This window comes from Acanthopagrus latus, chromosome 15, assembly GCF_904848185.1.
Source record: "Acanthopagrus latus isolate v.2019 chromosome 15, fAcaLat1.1, whole genome shotgun sequence".
Taxonomy (NCBI): Eukaryota; Metazoa; Chordata; class Actinopteri; order Spariformes; family Sparidae; genus Acanthopagrus; species Acanthopagrus latus.
Window position 1 is genome coordinate 12,517,499 of NC_051053.1, and position 21,246 is coordinate 12,538,744.

At 41.6% G+C, this 21,246-nt stretch overlaps 1 protein-coding gene and 1 long non-coding RNA gene across 4 annotated transcripts in view; one reads left to right on the forward strand and one right to left on the reverse strand.

Annotated features, from left to right (window-relative positions):
• LOC119033945 overlaps positions 1-5,983 on the reverse strand; it is a 29,193-nt gene extending 23,210 nt beyond the window's left edge. For 2 of the 3 annotated variants that reach the window (XM_037124571.1, XM_037124570.1), the window contains exons 1-4: positions 5,342-5,983; positions 4,655-4,744; positions 3,160-3,273; positions 354-500 (exon numbers count right to left, since the gene is read on the reverse strand). In XM_037124571.1, coding sequence (XP_036980466.1) covers positions 354-500; positions 3,160-3,273; positions 4,655-4,744; positions 5,342-5,839 — 849 coding nt within the window. In that variant the 5' untranslated portion in view covers positions 5,840-5,983. The remainder of the gene's footprint in view (positions 1-353; positions 501-3,159; positions 3,274-4,654; positions 4,745-5,341) is intronic. The other variant, XM_037124572.1, reaches the window with a different exon arrangement.
• On the forward strand, positions 4,661-6,077 carry LOC119033950. Its single transcript, XR_005079436.1, has 3 exons — positions 4,661-4,835; positions 5,449-5,683; positions 5,948-6,077. It is a non-coding gene; the product is annotated as an uncharacterized LOC119033950 (long non-coding RNA).
• The last annotated feature ends 15,169 nt before the right edge of the window (positions 6,078-21,246 follow it).

Below are 21,246 nucleotides of genomic sequence, written 5' to 3' on the forward strand. Positions count from 1 at the left end.
GGTTCTGCTTCTGCTTCCTCCTGAGCTGTCTGAGTGTCAGGGGAGGTTAATTATCAGCAATGTACCATTTCCAAACATGTTCTCCTGAGGGAGAAAGTATAAACTGGCTTGACAGAGCCGTCTGGAACACTGAGGGTCTGCTGTTCTCTCCGCTCGACTGGAAATGCCGACGAGGGCATTATGTTATGTGTTATATGATCTGACAGTCCCTTTAAGCACCACAGACAGTGATTAATGGTTACATTCAGATCTCCATTACCTGTTCAAATGGTTACATAAACATTTTAATTTGGATGTGGGCTGCTCTCAGGTGCTTGCAACTCAGTGATATTTCAGGCGCACTGTTTTGTTACCTGGTTGAGTTGAATCAGGGTGTTCTCGAAGTCTTTGAGGTCTCTCTGGAGCGTCTGCGATGCTTCCTCCCAGTCCTGCAGGGGGCAGCGCTGAATATTGCATCCATCCTTCAAGTCCTGCAGCTTTCCTTTGATCCAGGCCTCGGCCTACGTCACAAACAGACAACAAAAATGTTGAAGATACGCTTCACACTGTGCGCATCATAGTGGACCATTTGTTTGAGCTTTTATTTTATTTCAAAGTGAGTATGTATGTATCAGCTTGAGGAAGTATCAATTCTTTACATGTTTAACGCAGTCATAAGACCTGCAGGAACTGATTTGTCCCTGATTGAATTTTGAATGTTTGGTCAAAGTTGCACATGAGGTGTACTTGATATTTGCTTGGATCAAAGTCAGATTTCTTTTGCAGTTTTTTCAATGAAGTTTAGAGGTAAATTTTTCACATCTGAGGTGTGCCGGTTCTGGGATATCAGCTGTGTGAGTACATGCAACAAAGTGCTCGTCACAGTCTTATTCCTGTTGATCTGGACGGCAAACAGGCCAGGACATTTTCTCCCCGATTCCCAAGTAACACGTCGGCACTTCAGACACATCAAGTACAGCCCTTTGTTCTCCGATGTCATGTTATGCAGAGCAGAAGTTTCTCTTGGCAAGTTCTTGGACTCCAAAAGCCTGCGCGAGGCTTTGTCTTGCAGAGCTGCCTGTTCTGGCAACATTTGTATGGACCAGGTGGTCAGAGTCAGGAAGCGCTGGAAAGTACATGTTTGTTTTCTGCAAGAAACCCGTTGTGGAAGTCAGTGACCCGCCCAAGTCACAATAATGGAACGGACTCACCAATCAACTAAGGTTCAGTGAGTCATACGGCCGATACTATTTTTCACTCTGTTGCTTTGTGTACTCTGCAAGATGTCAAATAACAGCTAAGCACACAAATGAGTCATTATAACATTACATCCAAGCATCATTTTCCAAGGAATTTAGCATGACTGACAATGAATAATAGACTGTAACCCCCCTCTTTCGAATCAATAAAAACATCAAGCCGCACATGACACAGCCTCTAAACAACTCCTCACTCGAGATTAAAATGTGATGTCACTTCTCCTCAGAGCAGAAGGTCATTAACTTTATGAGGCCCCCGGTGCAGCGGAGGTATTTCTGGGTTGAACAGAAGGAAAAGAGCTTGACAAAACAGGCCGGCCCCTATCTCCTCACACTGGCTCCCATGGCATTATAATGACCTCATACAGGAAGTCTATGATTCCCTTGTTTCTTCCTGTCTGCTCTCCACAACAATTGTGTGTTTATCAAAATGTACAGTGGGGCCTTTTAGCAGTGAAGAATAGAAAGGTCATGACTGCAGCTCAGATTGTATCGCGGCCTCTGGATTTCTTGTGCAAAATCAGTGGCCACGCAGGAATACAACCCCGCAGTCAACACAGAACACACTTCACAATAAACGCCACGTTTGGTGATAATAATCTGTGAGCAGAAATATTTTTCAGCCTGCTTTTGATTTCCACAAACTTCAAAGAAACACATTTTGAACTGAAAAACGAGTACAGAGTTCACATGTCTTAATACATTTAAAGTATTTACCAATAAGCCAAATTTTTCGCCTCACGAGAAATGCAGCTTGGCCCAAAAAAGACTGGGGGAGTGGATGTTTCTCCAATTTCTCTATCATGGAAATGAGATGGTGAAAGGCGAGATGTTTTGCAGAGCAGCCTCGGAGACAGATGGTCCTCAGTGAAGCTTTGCTTCTCCATGTGGTGACCTGCTTTGCTCCCCTCGCTCGGAACATTGGGGGCCATTAAAAGTCTCTCTCTGGAAAGCTCACTTCCACTTCCACAGCGATGTAATACAGTAATAACACATTTTCATCAGCGATAGCAGTCAACCAAATCCCTGTAAAACGAGCAGGTCCCCAGGCACTAAAACCTCCGGCTATTTAAAGTCCGTTCTCAAATACAGTTATGATACAAAAAGCTGTTTCCTCCAAAAGCAACAGATACGCAAGCTCCACTTAAGAGCAAAGGGGCTGCTAAGCTTGTTAACATTAACAACGTGCTACGGAGCTGTTTTCAGCACATACATACATCATGTGTTTCCTTCAGCTGACACATTCAAAATGAATTTCTCATTACTGGAAGTAAGCAGCCTGTCACTGGGTTGGTTGAGAGGTCTGATGACAAAAGCCAACTGCTGGACAAAATGTCCCTCAGCCGAACTCGCTGAAAAATGTCCTCGTACGACGGGGTGGACGCAGCGATGAGATAACACAAGCAGTTGTGCTGCTTGGCTGAGCCTCTCTGGGCCATAGGCGTGAAGAGATGGAGCCAAACAATGATCTCATCCCTAAATAATTGCTTCACTTGTGGCGGTTTCCCCTCCCTCTCTTCCCTCAGCCGAACACAGCTCATACAGTTCTCGAGACAAAATAAGAACCAGTACATATTTTGTCCTTCCTCGGTGGGTCATGCGACAGGCAGCTTCCACTCTGATTTCATCGTAACAACATAACTTTGGAGATAAAGCTCCACTCCAGCTTCGCTTCATTTTGCATCTTTACATCAGAAGAGATGACAGATTCTGATTGGTAACTTTACATTTGGCTTCATTTTAAAATGATTCACAGCAAATATTCCGAAAAAGCGGAGTGGAAAAAAAGCACACCCTCCACATACATTTTACTAATTTCCAAATATATGAAGGAACAGAGTAAAGCAGGATGAAGGTGCAGCTTTCCCTGACTGACCGTGAAAAGCTCTTCATATTGATATCGTTGCTCACTACATCTTACCTGCAGCACTTCCTTGTTGAAGAGCGAGTTGCGCTGAGTGAAGCAGTCACTCTGGGACGTACCAGCTGCAGATGCTTCATGGCTTTCTTTCTTCTGTGATTCAGGCACTGAAATCTGGGTGAACATACAACACAGATAGCACAGGGGTTTAAAACATGATGCCAATTTGACGGCAACATTAGCCTTTTATATTATATAAAACTTTAGAAACAGCTGATGCTTGCCTCTCAAACAAACAAACAAAAAAACTTAGAAGAGCACCGGGTACAGCAGTCCCTGTACAATGTGGGGATGTGTCCATTCATAATAATAACACTTTTTTTTCCATCAAGAGACATTATACAACTTGTGTCAAACTGGCCCCAAGGTCCCTCTTAACAAAAACCTACTGTCAGCACTACGTAAGATGAAATGAACTCGACTGGCACAACTTCACTAATGGACGAGCGTTGCCGCTGCTCTCCAATCAGGAAACATCTGGGCACATGAAGGAAGCAGGAGCGGACAGATCCCTGGATGTCTGACGTTTTTGACTGTCAGCCTCACATGTAAACACATCACCTTTAAAGGACTGTGGTAGATCATGTTCACCCTCCAGCACCTGAAGGCACCACTGCCTTTGTTGCACATGTAATTATAACCCTTTTTTTTTTTTTTTTTGGACATTTGCGTGGGTAACACATGACAGGAGGTGCAGATTTGGTTAAAGAACAAGAGGCGATGTAGGTGAGCAGTAGTTTTTTTGTCCTAAAAAGGGGAAATGAGGCCACTGCTGTGTCAGTGTGTTATTCTAACCAGCCTCCATGAGGACTTGAGCGAGCCTTTTCTTTTGTTAACATCTTCCCTGACCTCATGTTTTCCAGTGAGCCCTGCCTCAGCAGGCTCTGCTGTAACACAGCACTTCATCCACAACACACACTGATGACTTCAACAAGAGACAGGCCAAATCCAACAGCCCATAGACTTTAAACAATATCCTACAATATGCTTTGACTGTTTTTCTTCTGCTTCTTTAAAGCACATTTAGAGTCAAACAAGAGGGAAAACAACCAGGCTATCTGTGCGGCGTTCACGGACACGTCGCTCCCGTAACTCGTTTTCCACCCCTGTGTAACTTTGGTCCACATGTATAATATAATAAACTGTTTAAGTTTGGCTGAACACGGCAACACATGACTTCACTTCCTAAACTCCAAGAGATCCATCAACTCCACAGCTGCCTATAAAGACCCCACTGCCTCATAACACAACAACTGTTTTCCTACAGACTGAATAAAGATGGAAAAACAGCATCACTCTCAACAAGACACTCAATATCAAAAAAATGATTTAAGCCGAGGATGATATTCAAAGACACTTTAGGATATAAATGTTAATTCACTGAAAGAGAAACACAGAAAGTTATTTTCTCCCTAATGCTAGTTAGCTATTTGAAGCTATGTAAAGCTATTAGCTATTTTACATTTTTAACAACGTATTTAAGTCAGCATTTTACCTGTTGGACGGATTTCTCTCCGTTCAGTTTCACCTTGATTTGTCCCTGCGTTGACGGAAATTCATCGCCGCTGTCTTTTCTGAGCAAAACCTAAAACATTCACGTGAAAGAAGCAAAGTGCTGAAAAACTACGCCGTGAGTGAGTGGAGCAAGACGGGCAGCACGAGCACAGCTGCGGCAGGTAAAAGCATTTTGAAACATTTCAACATTTAAGCTAGCTAGACCTCTCAAAAACAAACACGTCGATGAATTTTCGATTAAAAAACACAAGATTTTACCGTTTGTGCGAACACATTGACCGAGCAATATGTTATACAGATTGCTTAATAACCTCAGGAATCCAAAAATATTTTAGTTAATGAGTAAAGCAGTGAAAAAATGATTTGGGTTGTTCAAGTATAGTCTGTATGTTACTGCTAATATTTTCACTCTGTGTTGAAACATTGTGCAAATTGTCTTCTTCCTATACTGAGGCTTCATTTTATTTTCTTTGCTTGTACAGCATTTTTGTTAAAAATGGTTTAAAAGTAAAGGATTTATCACACAGCCTAAACATTGTGCAACTAAAACATGATTTTACAGGTTTTGAAAATTGTATTTTGTTAATCAAGAAAGTGCTGCTTAATTATCACAAGTGGCCCCTCTGTGATTATCTGCACACAGGCATGAGGAAAGTGGTTTCCATACCTTGAAGTGAGAATTGGGTTTATTCTCACAGCTCACACCCACAATCTTGGGCAGATGTGGATCTGATGTGCTGGTGGTGATGTTGTTGTTGTTATTGTTGTTTTCAGATGTGGAGCCCGTGATTGACAGTTGCGCTGGTCCCACTGACATCTCTGATCTGTCCTTACTCCCAGAGATTGTGATCTTCTTGATGGATCTGGACACGGCAGAGGGAGAGGTGACGTTCTGGTTCAGCTGGTCCTCGGCTGCCATGTCCTCCTGTTTGTGTGTGACGGGGGCTACTTGCTTGACGATGGGCGAGACGAGACAGGGGCCATGTGCACAGACCTGCGATCGGCTGAGGTAGAGCGAGTTCAGGTTGTGCTGAAGAGTGCAGTTATCCAGACTCTGGCTCTGTAGATAACTCTGTGTAAACTCCTGGCATTTTGGCACAGCCGGGACTGACAGCCTCGTCCCAATGGTGAAGGGCTGCACCTTCCTCACAATACTTTCAGACATTGTCCAGATAGGGGGAAAAAAAAGGTCCAAATGGGCATTAAGAAAAGTCTGTCACATTCCTTTATCCGCTCTCCTCACTCACCAGTGCTGTTTGTCTCTGTTGATCAGGCAAGTGGAGGGTTGAGCAGAAAGTGGAGGGAGAGCTCAGTTCTCCACCTTCTTGTGCATGTTGAGAATGCACAGCACACAGCCCAGGACGGCTTCCTTGGACTCCTGGGATCGAATGCGGTCCCAGACGTGGCGCAGTGCCGTGCCAAGGTGGGCAGCGCCTGTAGAGAGGCTTCTCCTGAGGAACTGTGCCACTGAGCCTGCCAGTCTGCTACTGAGGAGCCTGATAACCAGGGACCGCAGCAAGATGAAAACTGCTGGCATGCTGCCTGACTGTGCAGCGCAAAAAAAAAAAAAAAAAGCTCGAAAAAGGAGGGGAAAAGAGGAGGGTTGGTTACGAGAGGGGATGAAGTCACCACCTCTCCACTCTCTCTCTCTCTCTCTCTCTCTCTCTGTCTCTCTCTCTCTCTCCCTCTCTGTCAGGAGCGACAGAGCGAAGAGGGGGCTGTAAAGCCTGGCTGTCAAAACTTCCCCTCTGAACCCGAACAGAAAATCTGCTCAGATAAGAGGCGAGGAGTAATGGAGTCAAAGGGAGAGACCTCTGTCAGACCTCTTCAATCACAGCTTATCCTTCTATGAGGTAATATCCTCAGCTGAAACAAACTCTCACACACACACCCACTATGACTCTACCTTAGCTCAACTCTGAGGTGCAGGGGAACAGATTCAGCCCTGAGGTGTTCTGCAAAAAATTCCGAGACAAAAAATGTCTTTCAAAGGCAGCAGGTTTGTAAAAACAAAATCCAGGGTAAGATCTGAAAAGAGAGAACAAGCTTTAGAGGCTCATGCGAGCGCTTGTCAGTCCAGGAGTGAGAGTGGTCTCCTCAGCTCCGAGCCTCCTCTTTCCCTGAAGCAGTTGTCACACAGGTTTCAGCTGAATGGGACAGAGCAGCCCTGTGGCTATGCTCCTTAAACCTCAGAACTGCTGGCACGACAAGTGTGTGGGGGCAAATTACAGTCAAGCAGATGATGACCCCTACCACTTCTTGATGGTGGCAGGGGTTCAACAGAGCACATGTTTGGCTGATGGATTGGAATGGCAGGGGTGGCGTGCGTGTGTCGGGGGAGCAAGGATTACTGAGGAGAGCAGACAGCAGAGAAAATATTTGCAAGGCGCAGAGGAGAATCTGCTTCCACCGATGAAAGCTTTCCCAAAAAAGGAACCCTCACTCTTCCCTCTGCTGCCCTCTGACTCGACCCCAGCACCTGGTTCGAAGGCTCTCGGAGGCAGTTTAGCCACTCGCGACTAACTCCAGTCGACATGAGCAAACTGAAGTAACTGCATACTTCAACACTGCACTTTTTGAATTTGTGCTAAAATGCCACCCAATGCAGTAAAATTACATAACATTTAGAAACAGTAAATGTGCCATGATTTTGCCAGCAGTACTGTTCAACCAGAGGGACGGCAGCCAGGGCACCATGTGACAGAAGTGGCCCCGGAGTCTACATTGTTAATGGCGCTTTTCAAAGAGCTCTGGTTTCATGATGAAGTCATCTAAGGAAGAGATTTAATGTGTTGCAGCTTGAAATCAGAGATATATTCTGCGAAGGCTGGGTGGTGTTCACACAAGGCTGGATGGGTGGAGTTCAAGGGGTTTGGCTGACTTTAAAATGCCATTTCCTCATATTGCTGGGTGAGTGGCCGTAAGAGTGTACATTTTATGTGTGCAGTGGGTACACTGTGCTACCCCGACACCGCTATAAGCCAAAATGTCGGTTGTGCTCAACTGAGACATTTGGAAATATGGGCTATTTTTAATTTAGGATATTAGTCAGAAAGGAAATATAAACACACATGTTTTTGCAAGTCACGCTGCGTAAAGGTAACGAGCCCACTGAGGACTGCTCCTTAGTGTGTGTAGCCTACAGCATGATGTAGAATACAACATGCTCATTACCAATTTAATTGTTTGAATAATGTGCAAAACATTCAAATGTATATAGATGAAAGATCTTCTATTTGAAACATTATTAAATTTAAATGACATTAAATCATACAAGAGATAGAAACATAGTTATTCAAGATTTGTTTTTAGTTGTTATGGTTTACAATTGTGTTTTCATTTAGTTTTTTATCTGTTTCAGTATTATTTTTAATATTGTTTATTATACTAAAGGGTACATTTGTCAGAGACAAGATTTGAAAAGTACAGTATAGATATTACAATACAAAAGCAATACTTGAGGAAGCAGTTGAGACATCCCACTCTAAATAAATGCACCACTGACTCTTTACACTTGTTGTGTTGACAAATTTAACAATTTTATTTTAGCTTGTTTGGTAAGAACATAATGTGATTTTAGTTATTTTTTGTTTTTCCTAAATTCTAGTTTTTATTTTGATTTGGGTTAACTAAAAGGTTTTCTGACACCTACTTTTAGTTTTGGGTTAACTACAGTGTAAAAACCATGGATAGCACTCATTTGTTAAAGCTACACAGAACATAAAATTCAACCATACACACATTTTAACACAAACATGACACAATTGCTTTTCATTTGGGTATAATCAGTATTGTTAAAGGAGTCCTTTGACATTTTTGAGAAATACACATTGGAGTAGGCTAAGCACAGAGCTGGAGCCAGGTGGCGATTTGCCTCGCATAGCATAACGATTGGAAGCAGGAAAAGAGCCAGCCTGACTCACTAGTTAACACATTGTTTGAGTTTTACAGGGGCTGGTAGTCTTATTTTAAAACTTTTGAATGAGTCTTAGTGCTAGGCTAGGTGCTTCTTTACTCAAACTCAAGCAGATACATGAGAGGGGTATCACTATGGTCTCAGAGAACTCTCAGCAGGAAAGATACTTACACGTTTCCGAAATAGACAGCCTATTTCTTTTAACTTTGTCTTTAAAAAGAAATAGAAAAATATATGCAGAAAACATGTAATTCGTTTAGCATCATCACTCAAGTTTCTAGAAACACCATGAACAAGACACTTTGCATAGCATCAGGTAATCTGCCAAAGGTTGACAGGTACACTTGGAGTAATATTTTCTTAATCTCCTGAGTGAAGGTCCATGTGAATTGTACCAAAAATGTCTGGAAACTCCTTAAGTCTTTTAGTCTTTAGTATGGCCCCTGTTTTCCACTTGGCCAGTAAACATTTATAAAGGATGGAAAACTGTTTGCTCATTGTCAGATTAGATTTGAACCAGGTGTCCCACCTCTGCCAACCAACTCAGATTAGGCTACCGTAACACCTTCCTCATGTTGTTTACCCTGGAAGTCCTCTCTCCCCACAGCTGTAATTCACATCTTGTGCGTAACGCTGAACTTTTGTGCCCACATCCGTAACGAATAATCTAGACCTCAGCCTTGATCTGAAAGCTTTTTATTTGTGCCATCTTCCTTTATATGCACCTTTGATGGTGGCTGTTAAAGACAGGCTGGTTCTGGCCCAATGGCTGATATCATTGCCTCCCAAGATGATAATAAAGTCCTGATGCTTTCTAACCACAGGCCCTTGTTGGTGATCACCCTTGTTAGATATCTTCCATTTTATTGGAGTCAGTGAAATCGACTTTGAAGACTCGTTGAAGGGATGATGTCACTGAGGCTGCCCGCATGAAAGGAGAGTGATAGCTGCGGCGGAGGAGACAGAATATGCATGGGAGCCAGAGGGGGTCTGTACTTTTCCACTTGGTCTATGTCATCTCAAAGGCATGATTGGCCTGCTGGTCAAGTTTCACTGCAGATAAGATTGAGTTTTTGCTCTGGATCATGATCAAAAGGGAAAGGATGTCAAGTTTTTAAAAAACGGCTGATATGAAAGGAATAGGAAGATGAAAATACTTACTTGACGTGTGTTATGTCAGGCATGCTTGGCCGCAGCTCTTTGATAAGTAGACGGCACAGAGAGAGCTTTGACCCCGACACTGGATGCTTCTTCAGCTTGTCGTTACACCGAATATCAATCAATGGAATTTAAATGTAATACGCAGAGTTTTAAACAGGTTATGAAACAGTCTTCATTTAATACTGATGAATACTGACATATAAAAGTAAACAAGACCATCGGCGAGAAGATTGTTGTTTTTACATAATGATTATAGTCACTTAAATATAATATAAATATATGTAATATAATATATAGTTAAATATTGACTCATCCAGGTCTGACTAGAATTAAAACAGTTTTTGGAGGACTGCTGAGGGTCAACTGAGGGGTTTCACTGCCTAAGGACAGAAGCTGCTCTGTAGTCTTGTGGTACAATCCGGCACTAAAACAAAATTTATCTTGTTTCACCATCCACCCGTTACCCGTCAGTAATCTATCATTGTCACAAAAAGATACAGTGCCTCACTGCTATATACTCTTCAAATTGCTGTGTTTAAAGCTCCTCCACTAAGAAAAAAAGTGGTTGCCAGGGGCAGCACTGTGCAGCTCCCTGTGTTGGCATTTAGAGCAGCGACAAAGAATCGATTTCCAGTGTGTAACATTAAGCAGAGCTAACGGAGCTAACTGGGAAGTAGCAAGGTCCCGTATTTAAATTACATGGTGTTGGACTGATGCAGAGACTCATGTACTCGCTTATACCGATACCTGCATTTTCGGCAGTTTCGGCATTTCTGATATTGGTATCAGAATCAGAACAACGTGAAAGTTTATCATAGCTATTATAGCTGCTTAAAGTCATTTAAAACAAATCTCTGTTCATTGGTTTTAGTGTTATTACTAACACTGTATTGTTTCATGTTGGATGCCAAGACTTAATCACCACTAAAATTCAGTCATTTCTCCAAAATGTAATCTCAAAACATAAAGTTTCTGCCAACTTTTTAAAGTGACATGAGCGTGAACATAAGTTGTTACTGTTCAAGTAGAACCAAACAGAATGAGGACCATATTAAAGTTCTGACTGACAATGAAACCCAAACTACAAGGCGATGGAGGCATATTGCCAATGGAACTGTGAAGTCATACATTTGTATTAATGCTTATCTGTTGATCTAAATAGCTATAAATTCCTTTGTTCATAGCTCACAAGTCTGAGCCCACATCTTGACAATGACCTACCCTCTCTCAGATGGCTTGCCTGTGGGCTTTTGTACCTCAGCCACTTGAGCTAATCCACGGCCTCAACAATGAAATGATTTGAGCCTGAACAGAAAAACACGACAGCTGAAGTTTTATCGACAAAGGGAAATATAAACACATTACGAAAGACATTTCCAGCATCATGTCCACATGGGTTTCTTGAGGTTTCACCAAAATGTATCCAGCCAGGCTATTGAACGAGTTACAACATAGTTTATGACATAACTTCAATCAGATTCTCATAAAAAAACATTACAACTTGTCAGCTAAATTACCAAACCCTTTAATCATTGATTTAACACTGAGATGGTTTTGACACCTAGTTTTGACACTAACCCGAGGCTCTGTTTGACCTAATGAGACTGCATGCTTATCAGCTGACGTTCACACACACCTGTGGCACTTCATCCTGGGAGTCCTGTTTCTCACGTTTCCTCTAAACATGTCCACTCTTATCACAGCCATAAAGAGCCCGAGCATGCCCGAGCACTGGATGACATCACATGCAATAAAATGCCATCTTAGTCAGTCAGTACTCATTGTTTTGAGAGACTGAGTGCCAAGTTTGTCACAAAGCAGGAAGAGGCAAGCAGGGGCAATGAAACTCAACCGTCTGCCATGATGCATATATTTTTAATCTACAACAATGTAGCAGCATTGTTCCAAAAAACAATATGTTCCCCCTTCCTGGATGTCTTGGATATTATACATCATGTTAGTTGTCGTGTCTTGTTGAAAGCTAACTGCTGTAATGACATTGATAACTGAAAAGGTCACTGGCAACCTCATCCAGCATCCAAACATGCAACCTGTAATGTTTGTTCTGTTCGGCTTCCAACTTTGGCTGCAAAGTATCATGAATACAAGCTGTGGGTAGAAAATCTGTGTCATTAAGAGTTAAATTATAAAGGCAGGAGTCAGACCAGGTTTAAGACTAAACAGCCTTTGTTTTGACTCGGAACTCCTAAAAGGGATCTCGTTCTGACGTAACGATTGGCCATGACATTAGAAAAATACATGAGGCAGAGAAGTTGGGAAACAGTCATTTTGATGTTATGAAAAGATTCTGGCTTTCAAACAAGCTGATAATTCAGAGTCAACATTCAGGCATGTTGTCAAGTCAATGAACAGGTCAGAAAGGAAATTTGTAGTTGTTTAAATGTATCCACTTCACAGTTAGTTTGTGTTTGTACTTCTCAAGTGGAGGCCGGTTGATGACAGATTGGCATCCAATGGATCATTTGTTCTTGACAAGTACAAGGATCACTGGTAATGGCTTAATTTTTCTTGGCTGTAATAGAAAAGTTTTGGAATTGAAAGAATACATCAACTTTAAGCCAAACTAGCCTCTAGGAATGGTAATGTCAGCTTGTCTGTAGGTCTGTAGGTCCACCTTTGGTCCAGATAGAAATACCTCGATTACTATTGGATGGAGTGTTGGGAAATTTTGTACAGACATTCATAGTCCCCAGTGGATGTATCCTATCATCACCTTTGGTGATCCGCTGACTTTTCCTTAACATACCACCGTAAGGTCAGTATATAGTGAAATGTCTCAGCAACTATTGGATGGATTGCCATGAAATTTATTTCATTAATGCTTGATTGAGTATTAAACCAGCGTCCCTGAAAGGCTCAGTAGTTTACATGATGGGGCACGAAACACCACCGTGTCTATGCTTTTCTATCTACATCAGATACTTGGAGTGGCCATTGTGATAAATCCACGACTCCCACATGAACATAAGAGAAATCACCACAGCACCAAGATGGCAACATGGAAATGTCCAGTCCCATCTGTTAATTTAAACGCAATCAAGAACTACAGAGGACACAAGGGTTTTCAACCATTACCCCTTGTAACTGTTCTGTGGGCAGGTGGGTGGTTAATGCTCATGCTGCTTTTGACCACAGGGGCCGCCAGCATCAACAAAGGATGTAAGCTCCTTGTAGGTGCTTGAATTCAGTTAATGTTGGATGTCAAGCCTAGATCACCACCAAAATGTTATCATATGTCCCAAAACATTACTTTAAAGCAGACAACCACTTGATCATATGTATGCTAATCCAGCTACCCTCTTTTATAACTTTGTTGTGAATGTTGTGAAGTTGGTAATGACATGAAACCAAAACTACAAGGGAGTGTAGGCGTAGTGCCAGTGAAACTGTGAAGTCATACATTTTAATAAATGCCTATCTGTTGATCTTGACAGTGACCTCCCCTTAGATGGCTTGCCTGTGGGCTTTTGTACCTCAGCCAACAGGCTGCAACGGTTATGTTGTTTTGGGAACGGTTAATGTATTTTTTTTTGGGAGTGACTGGCAGTCGACTAATTGAGTCATCTGTGTATGAGGATATGTTGTGCGATAACACATGCAGTTGAAAACAATGCAAACGTAATTTATTATTCAATGCTTTACCTCATTAAATTAATTCTTTTTGTAAACATATGTTTCTTCTGAATTTGATGCCAGCAACAGGTTGGGACAGGAGCAACAAAAGACTGGCAGAGTTGTGGGACGCTCCAATAACACCTGTGCAGAAGAATCCACAGGTTAACAGGTTCATTGGTAACAGGTGATAGAATCATAATATAAAAATATAATTGCATATGAAAGGGGCCTCCTGGAAAGGCTAAGTATTTAGCAAGAATTTGGTGAAGTTCCCTACTTTGCGACACATGACTGAATATGGGCTTGGGAACCAGTTTGTTTTCAAATGACTCCATTCTGTTTCCATCTATGGTTTTGCACAGCATCCTAACTTTTATTGAGTCAGGATTGTAATTTCAATACTTTGCTTTGGGACCAAATAACTTAATCAGAGCTCAGATGTGCTTTTCCTTACACGCTAAACTAAGTTGGTCAACATGATACTTGCTACACATATGCTAGCACTGAGCATGGAAGCAGTCTGATGACATTAGGCTAAAATCTCAGCTATTTAAAATTAAATAATTCTATTATTAAACAAAGCTGCCCAGAGAACAGTCAGTGATTCAGCATGGGAAGCAGACTTACACTGCACCATAAGGCCTTCATTGTGCTTTTCTCTGAGTTCAATTTGAAGCCACCCTCAGGTGGCGGTCCGGCTCGGGTGGATGAAGGGATGAGGTCACGCCATCATGTGACATCATATGCTCACATGGCATATGTGCTCCGGCAGCAGGAAACAATTTCCCCCCTATCAAAGGTTGAATAACAGAAAAAATCTGTACCTTATTTTTACTCTCGCCAAAAGTATCAATCACAGTGAGAGGGCGGCTTAACATTTGACCTCTGATGTCATTCCTGCGGCAGGTCAGGTGCCTTCGAGCCTTTATTTGGAGGCCTTGTTGACTTGGTGGTGTGATTTATTAATCACACAGGAACTTTAATCATGGGATGCAGCCTGCCTGGAGTATATTGCTCGCCTGTCTGCTCGACATCTGAATGGCCTTGTGTTGCCAAGTGGAGAGGCTTGTTAAACACTCCGAATGCAGAAATGCATAGAATCAAGAAAGCGGCGGAACTACACATTTACATTTAAACATTTACACGTCCAGACATTTGACGGATCTGCACTGTAATCGTGATGTACTGCAAAACCTCAAAAGAGAAACAGCAGAAGGCGAAGAAGAAGAAACTGTTTCATGTGAGTGCTTCAGGCAAATGGAAAAATAAAGTTAAGCCAAAGTACATCTTGAGTCACTTTTGAACACCACTATTGCGTTACAGATTAGTTGGATGTTTTGGTTGAGGTCATTCTTCTCTGTCATTTTCTAATTGGAGGTAAATAAGAAAATACCAATAAATACACAGTAAAAACCTTCACAGATGTTCTGTAACCTTTTTGAAACACAGCGGGGTCGACACTCATTTTATCTCGCTACAAAGACATCATTACACTTCACCTCAAACAGTCTGGATTCAATACAGGGCAGGCCAATGTGAGCTTGTTTTTTGTCTGCTTTGACATACACGGTGGCCTCGAGGGCTTTACATAACAAGCTGGACCTACCTGAAAGCTCTGCGTTATTGTTTGCCTCGCTCATGTCACCTCCTGTTAGTGGAATGGATGAGCTCATTGCTGACACCAGTCTGAGCTATGCGTGGCTTGCTGATGCTAAGATTCAGATGACGCTATGACAAACAGCCGAACAAGAGCGGTATAGTTTTACAAATAGAAACGAGTGACAGAATATTATTTGGTCTCTAGGGTGGAATGACACACAAAAGTGGAATTTTAATAAGCGGGCATTATATAATTCTGGAATTCAGTCACTATTTGCGAGCACGAATACCTGCGGTGTCATCAAACACACTATACTTGGAGGCTCGCTTTCATAAAAAAAAAAAACGGATTTACATTTTTGTTTCAAATAACCTTTTCTTCACTGCAGTGACAAAGCAGAAATTGTTCCTGTTGTCATTCAGTAGTCTGCTGTCTCTTTTGACATGGACTGGTGCACACTCTGGAACATACAAAGCACATGAGACAGCATGTGACTAAATAAAGCTATGCATATTCCAGGTTGGGGATACATTCATGGTTGACAAGAAAGACACACAGAGCATCAGACTTTATCCAAGCACTGTGTGGGGATGAGAGGAGCAGGTGCGAGTGTCTTCGGAGAGGGCGTGGGATAACAATTGGGTTTTAAAACAGGTGCTGTGCAAGCTACCAAACAACTGTCCCAACTGTGTGGGGGAGGGAGGGCTGAGGTGGGGCTCTCTTAGGGCAAAAAATAGAAAGTGAGCCACATAATTAAAGGGGTTCAGATGAAAATACTTCTCGCAGCCGGTTGTGTCATCTGTTGCAGTCAATCTGAAAGACCCTGTGGAATGGCAGTTATTATGTCCCTCTGTACGTGCAACTATTTTATAATTAATCATTTAAGTCATTTTTCAAGCAAGCAATTTCAAGCACAGTTGGAGTCTTTAGGTTTTGGACTGTTGGTTTTGGAGACAAGATGCAATCTGAAGACACTCTGTGAAATTCACTTTATAGACCAGAAGTGATCAAAGGTGTATGTCAGAATTGGCCACCTTGAATTCACACTCCGAACAAATTGGGCCACTTATCACCAAGTAATGGCTAACTGTTGCCAACTGCTGTATTGCTGTGATGTTACCTCAATTAGCCATGCAGCTAGCCGGCCTATAAGGGGCATGTTGATGTTTGCCCTGCCAGCACAGGAGCTTTGGATCCATGGGAGAATGATGTTTTCAGGCCTGGGCTTGCTTGTTAACCTGCTAACCTCAGTATTGATATCTATTGATATGTCTTCAATACAATACATAGATGTCTTTGACATTACGTCAAAATTGTAATTTACTGCTGTTCTGTTGATAGTTTTAGTCAATGTTTCAATGTTTTAACTCTAGATTTGTATCATATTGCACCCATTATCGAATTATTGCCAAAATGATCAGATGGTAACTCAATAATGAAAATAATTTGTTTGTTGTAGTGGTAGTTAGCAACACAATTTCACAAAAGTCAAGTGGAGTGAATTTTTGTGGGGGAACGGAGTGTTTGCAGATGGGAAACATGCAGGGAAACAACTGTTCGGAGCCTCCAAGTGAGATTACAGAGACACAGAGTGCACTTTCACACCTGCCCTGTGTTGCACAGTTAAATCACAACCAGGAGCATTTCCTGTTCTTAATTTGCATTTATTTGTAGAGGTGAGAGAGCCACAAACTTCCAAACAAACTCACCACAAACACACACACAAATAAATAAAAAACTGCTCCCAGGTCTGTCTAATGGGAGCATTCTCGAACACGCCGCAGAACAGCAGTTTTAATGAAGCCTAGCGAACACCAACAACACTTTGCACCAAACTGAATTCGCCATAACTCTCAGAGGATATACTACAGTACATGCATATTCAATCACTGACATGAAACGAGATTATAATGGTGATATATTAACCATGGGATTAAATCTCCTACTATGTTTTCATAACTTGCCCCTCAACAAGCAAGTGAAGTAGAAAACCTGCTCTCACCAATCCTCACTACAGCCAAGGCATTTTTGCATGTTTTTTATGACCAGAGTGGAAATGATAATACTCTCATAAACCACTCATCTGTTCAGGATTTTAAGCTTTATCCAACAACTGGCCTCCCTGCACAGCCACATGACTTAGCTTATAAAGTATGACGTGTTGGTTAATTGGTAATTGGAAACACTGGCTAACCAATAAAAAGCTGCTACAAAGTACTAATTTTACTCCTCACTCAGAGCAATTCAAATGAACCATAAGCGAGAAAATGACCTAAGGCGAATACCAATCGTCTTCTTTCAAAACTCACAGAGAGGAGCTCTGTTCATTTAATAACCCCCAAATTAAAGGAAAATGTATGATTCAGTCATCTGGCCACAGAATTAGATCATGCTCTATGACATCATCCTGGACTGCCTAATGCTGTTGACCTAATCCTGCTGTAGCGGAAGTCAAATCAGTACGTTAAACGTCCCGGGAATATCTCTCAGCAGGATGTCGTAATAAACCAATATTAACTGGGAAATGCAGCTTTCGTAGTAGTGTTTGGTTGTCATTATGGTTAGAGTATGACCCTTTTTTGAGGTAACTGCCACAATGTCACGAAGACTGTGTTCAGCAGCAACACTATTTTCAGCTTACTGTGGGCCCATGAAACTGGGTGAACCTTCAAAATCCTACTAAACTGTAACTCTGCTTGTTTTTTCACGTCAACATCAACAAACATTTCTCTACCCTTCCTTTCATTTATTGGTTTATTTTGCATGGAATTGGTTTTACTGTTCATAATAACAGCCCACTTAGGACTTTTATGAGCCATGGTAAAGAAAAAGGGTAACCAAATGAGCCATTTCTAAGTAGAGGCTGTGTTTTTCTCTGCCACAAAGCATTGCAAAGCTCTTCCATCATCGGGCCTGCCCAAGAATACCGAACAACAGTTGGTTTTAGCAGTTGTTGTTGACTCGCGGAGCTATGCTGCAGTTGGTCGACTCCTGTTCTCTTCGTCGAGGCGTAACAACAGACAGACACCACATGTGTTGCCTATAAAGTTTGTAAAACACACCACGAAGCAAATGTGTCAAAGAGTGGCTCAGCAGGGTCACATGAGTGACGCAATGTGTGCAAATGCTGACAGGTGGGAGAGCAGGGTGAACAGACGGGGCGTGACTGCACAGAGCCTACAGAGACTTTGTGAGGGGAAACTCAATTTTTTGCAACTACTACAAATCACCTTCTTATAAAGAGGTGAGGCAAGAGAAAAATCTCCAGATGTCATTACATTACAACATTAATGATCCTGTATTCAGATTTTAAATAGTTGGTCTTGATTTTAGTATAAAGTAAATCTCATTTGCCTTGTCTTGATGGGCAACTTTTTAAAAGTGTGATATGCAAAAAAAATTGTTTAAAGCACTAAAAAAAAAAAAAAAAAACCTATAAAAAAACGCTAAAAAATTATCTACAGAATGTGAATAAAGATTCTGCTGAAATTAGCATGCTAACCAGCTAGCGTGTGAGTCGTGCATGTCATAGCTTGAAACAAAACTATCACCCCAAACGACATCCTGTGTCCCAGACATGTGATCATTTATCTAAACATAATCCAAGCCATTTCCAGAAATTCCTGGGTCCACTTCCAGACAATAACATCATCACACTGCATTGTGTAACAGGACTGCTGAGTAGACGTCTACAGCTCAGACTGTCAGAATTCATTTAAGAATGTTCATCTGCCTCAAAGATGTTGAAATAAAGCACACAAGACTTCTTGAAACTTGTTTTTTTATGGACAACATTTCATGTACAGCTCCAGATCATTTAACTTTTTGGGTTCAGATAATTTTAGAATATGCTGCACCCACAATACGCTGTAACCTTTTTGTCAATGTGTGTCCATCTGTGGTCTGTAATCACCTATCCAAGCTCCAAGGGGCAGCCATGGGCAGCTGTCGTTTGGGCAGCCCCAGGCACAATCTCACCATTGTGCATGACGTGCAGCTGGCATGGTGTTGGAATGCCTATACACGATGAATCAATCAAAGCCCCTCCTAAGTAGACCAGACCTGGGCACTGATACGGGCAGCTGTAACATGGCTCCTCCGAGCCATAATCCTTTTACAAGGCTCTACTTTCACTTCAGCCTGAGCGTTTGGAACCAAGTTGAACACACAAAACCCAGTCCCTTTGTAATTTGATGCTTCTAAATTATATGAGGCTGCGAAATCAAAGTTGCATCGTGTGTCGTACTTAGAGTCAAGATGTGTGATGCAAGGTGTTGAAGGGGGTTCAGGTAAAAATCACTGTATGGGACAGACTTGACATACTCCGAAATGACAAGTTCCACAAGAGCTGTTCACATCGATCCTTGGCTTCATCACCTGGGCCTCACTTACAGCAGGATTAGGTCAGTCATGCACATATGAACCTCAGATGAAGGTTATTTTGTTCTCCAAGCAAGGCACGCTGCCCGAGAGCACATTCTTATTTACTGACAGCATAGAGCTGGAAGATGTTTCTTTATATCAAACACATATTCATACTTAGAAACATCCCAGTTTGACCACAATCTTACACGGAAATAATTTGAGGTTGTTGGTCTTATTTAGTGGTTATATACAGACAAGCCGGGTTCCAGCATGTGTCATTATCCTTCTTTCACACTGAAGGTTTTTTAAACAAACTGACACTAAAACACTGAGATCAGGGATGCTGCCTAGTAACTGACCACAAGTCCTCATGAATGGCTGTCATGTAAGCAGCCAATACAGGGTTTCGGTGCCCAAGTGCACCTCAACCAGTCCAACTGGATAATCTGGTCCCATTGCCTCAGCAATTACACAACGGTAGGGATTATTTTCTTGAAAAGTTTTTGGGCAGGAGTCTGTGGGTTTAAGTGTGTGATAGCCTGCTGTGTGACAGTGCCATCTACTGCTGCAATGGTGTAATTGTGTATGAGAAGATAAGTGACGTGGGTTACTACAACCGCGAACAGTGGGGATGGAGGTTTCATCAGTTTGCTCCATCATCTTCCTCCAGTAACACAGTCTGGTAAGACAGTGGTGCCAAATCTTTTGATTAGTGACATGTCACATCTCAGATTAGAGGCTTAATGTGAATGTGAGTTATAAGCAATGACAACAAGCAAGACAACCTTCTCAAATCAGTCATGGAAAAGTCATAAGAAAACATCAGAATAACTTTGTTTCAGATATTTATATGTTCTTCTTTTTTGTCCCTTTAATCATCTCTGACACCTCAGATTCATATTGACACCAAGGATGAAGACTCATTGGCCACTTTATATGGTACACTCAGTTTAAATCAATTTTGCCATAACATCTAATTTTACAAAGTTTGTAATGGTCTGTCTTTGTGTACATTGTCAGAAACGTGTCAACTCTAACATGATTATCACTGAGTTCATAGATAAAGGTGTTGTTGTGCTGGACAACATTGGACTGAGAGGTGTTACTAATTTGGTAACACTTTACAAAACTATCATTAATAAATGGTAAATATGTAGTTACTTTAGAAATGCTTTCATAAATAATTCATTATATTTGTTTAATGTAAAGCTGTAACTTGATGTTTTAATTAATACTGTGTAGTTCATCTTTAAACATTGTTATTGTTTTAATGGACCTTGTGAAGTTGGAACTAATGTTTACATACTTTTACAATTGTTTAATAGTTAATTCAACATTTCATTGTTTGTTAACAGTGGAAAAAACGGATCATGGTTAAGAAGTTTTAGAAATATTATAAAGTGGTCCTTTCTACAGCAACACTAATAAATAGAACCTTGGTGTAAAATTTGAATTCAGTTAACTCCTATGATATTGTAAAACAAGACAAAAGCAAAACGGGGGCATCATAAAGATAGATTTTATGGCAGAGCAGTTGTACTGGCTTGCATCAGAGTGCACAGGTATACCCTATAAAGTGGACACTGATTGTTTATCTCACTGATAAGCGGGTGGCCCAGGAATAGCAGGAAAAGCACAAGTGTTTCTAACAATATCAACAATGACTCCGTTCACTTCAAGTGTCCCGGTAAGTCATGACAGAGGGAGTGTGTCAGCATGAACAATATAGGGCCCTGAGCTTTTCCCACTAATATGCAAAATATATGTGGGTTTCAAAAGGACCTAAAATTGTCAGAGACAAACTGTCTTTGTTCTCTTGACTCCCTAAACTGAATAAACAAGCTGACCTTAAAGGACAACACAGTTTCATACTGTCTTACTGTGTTTATATGTG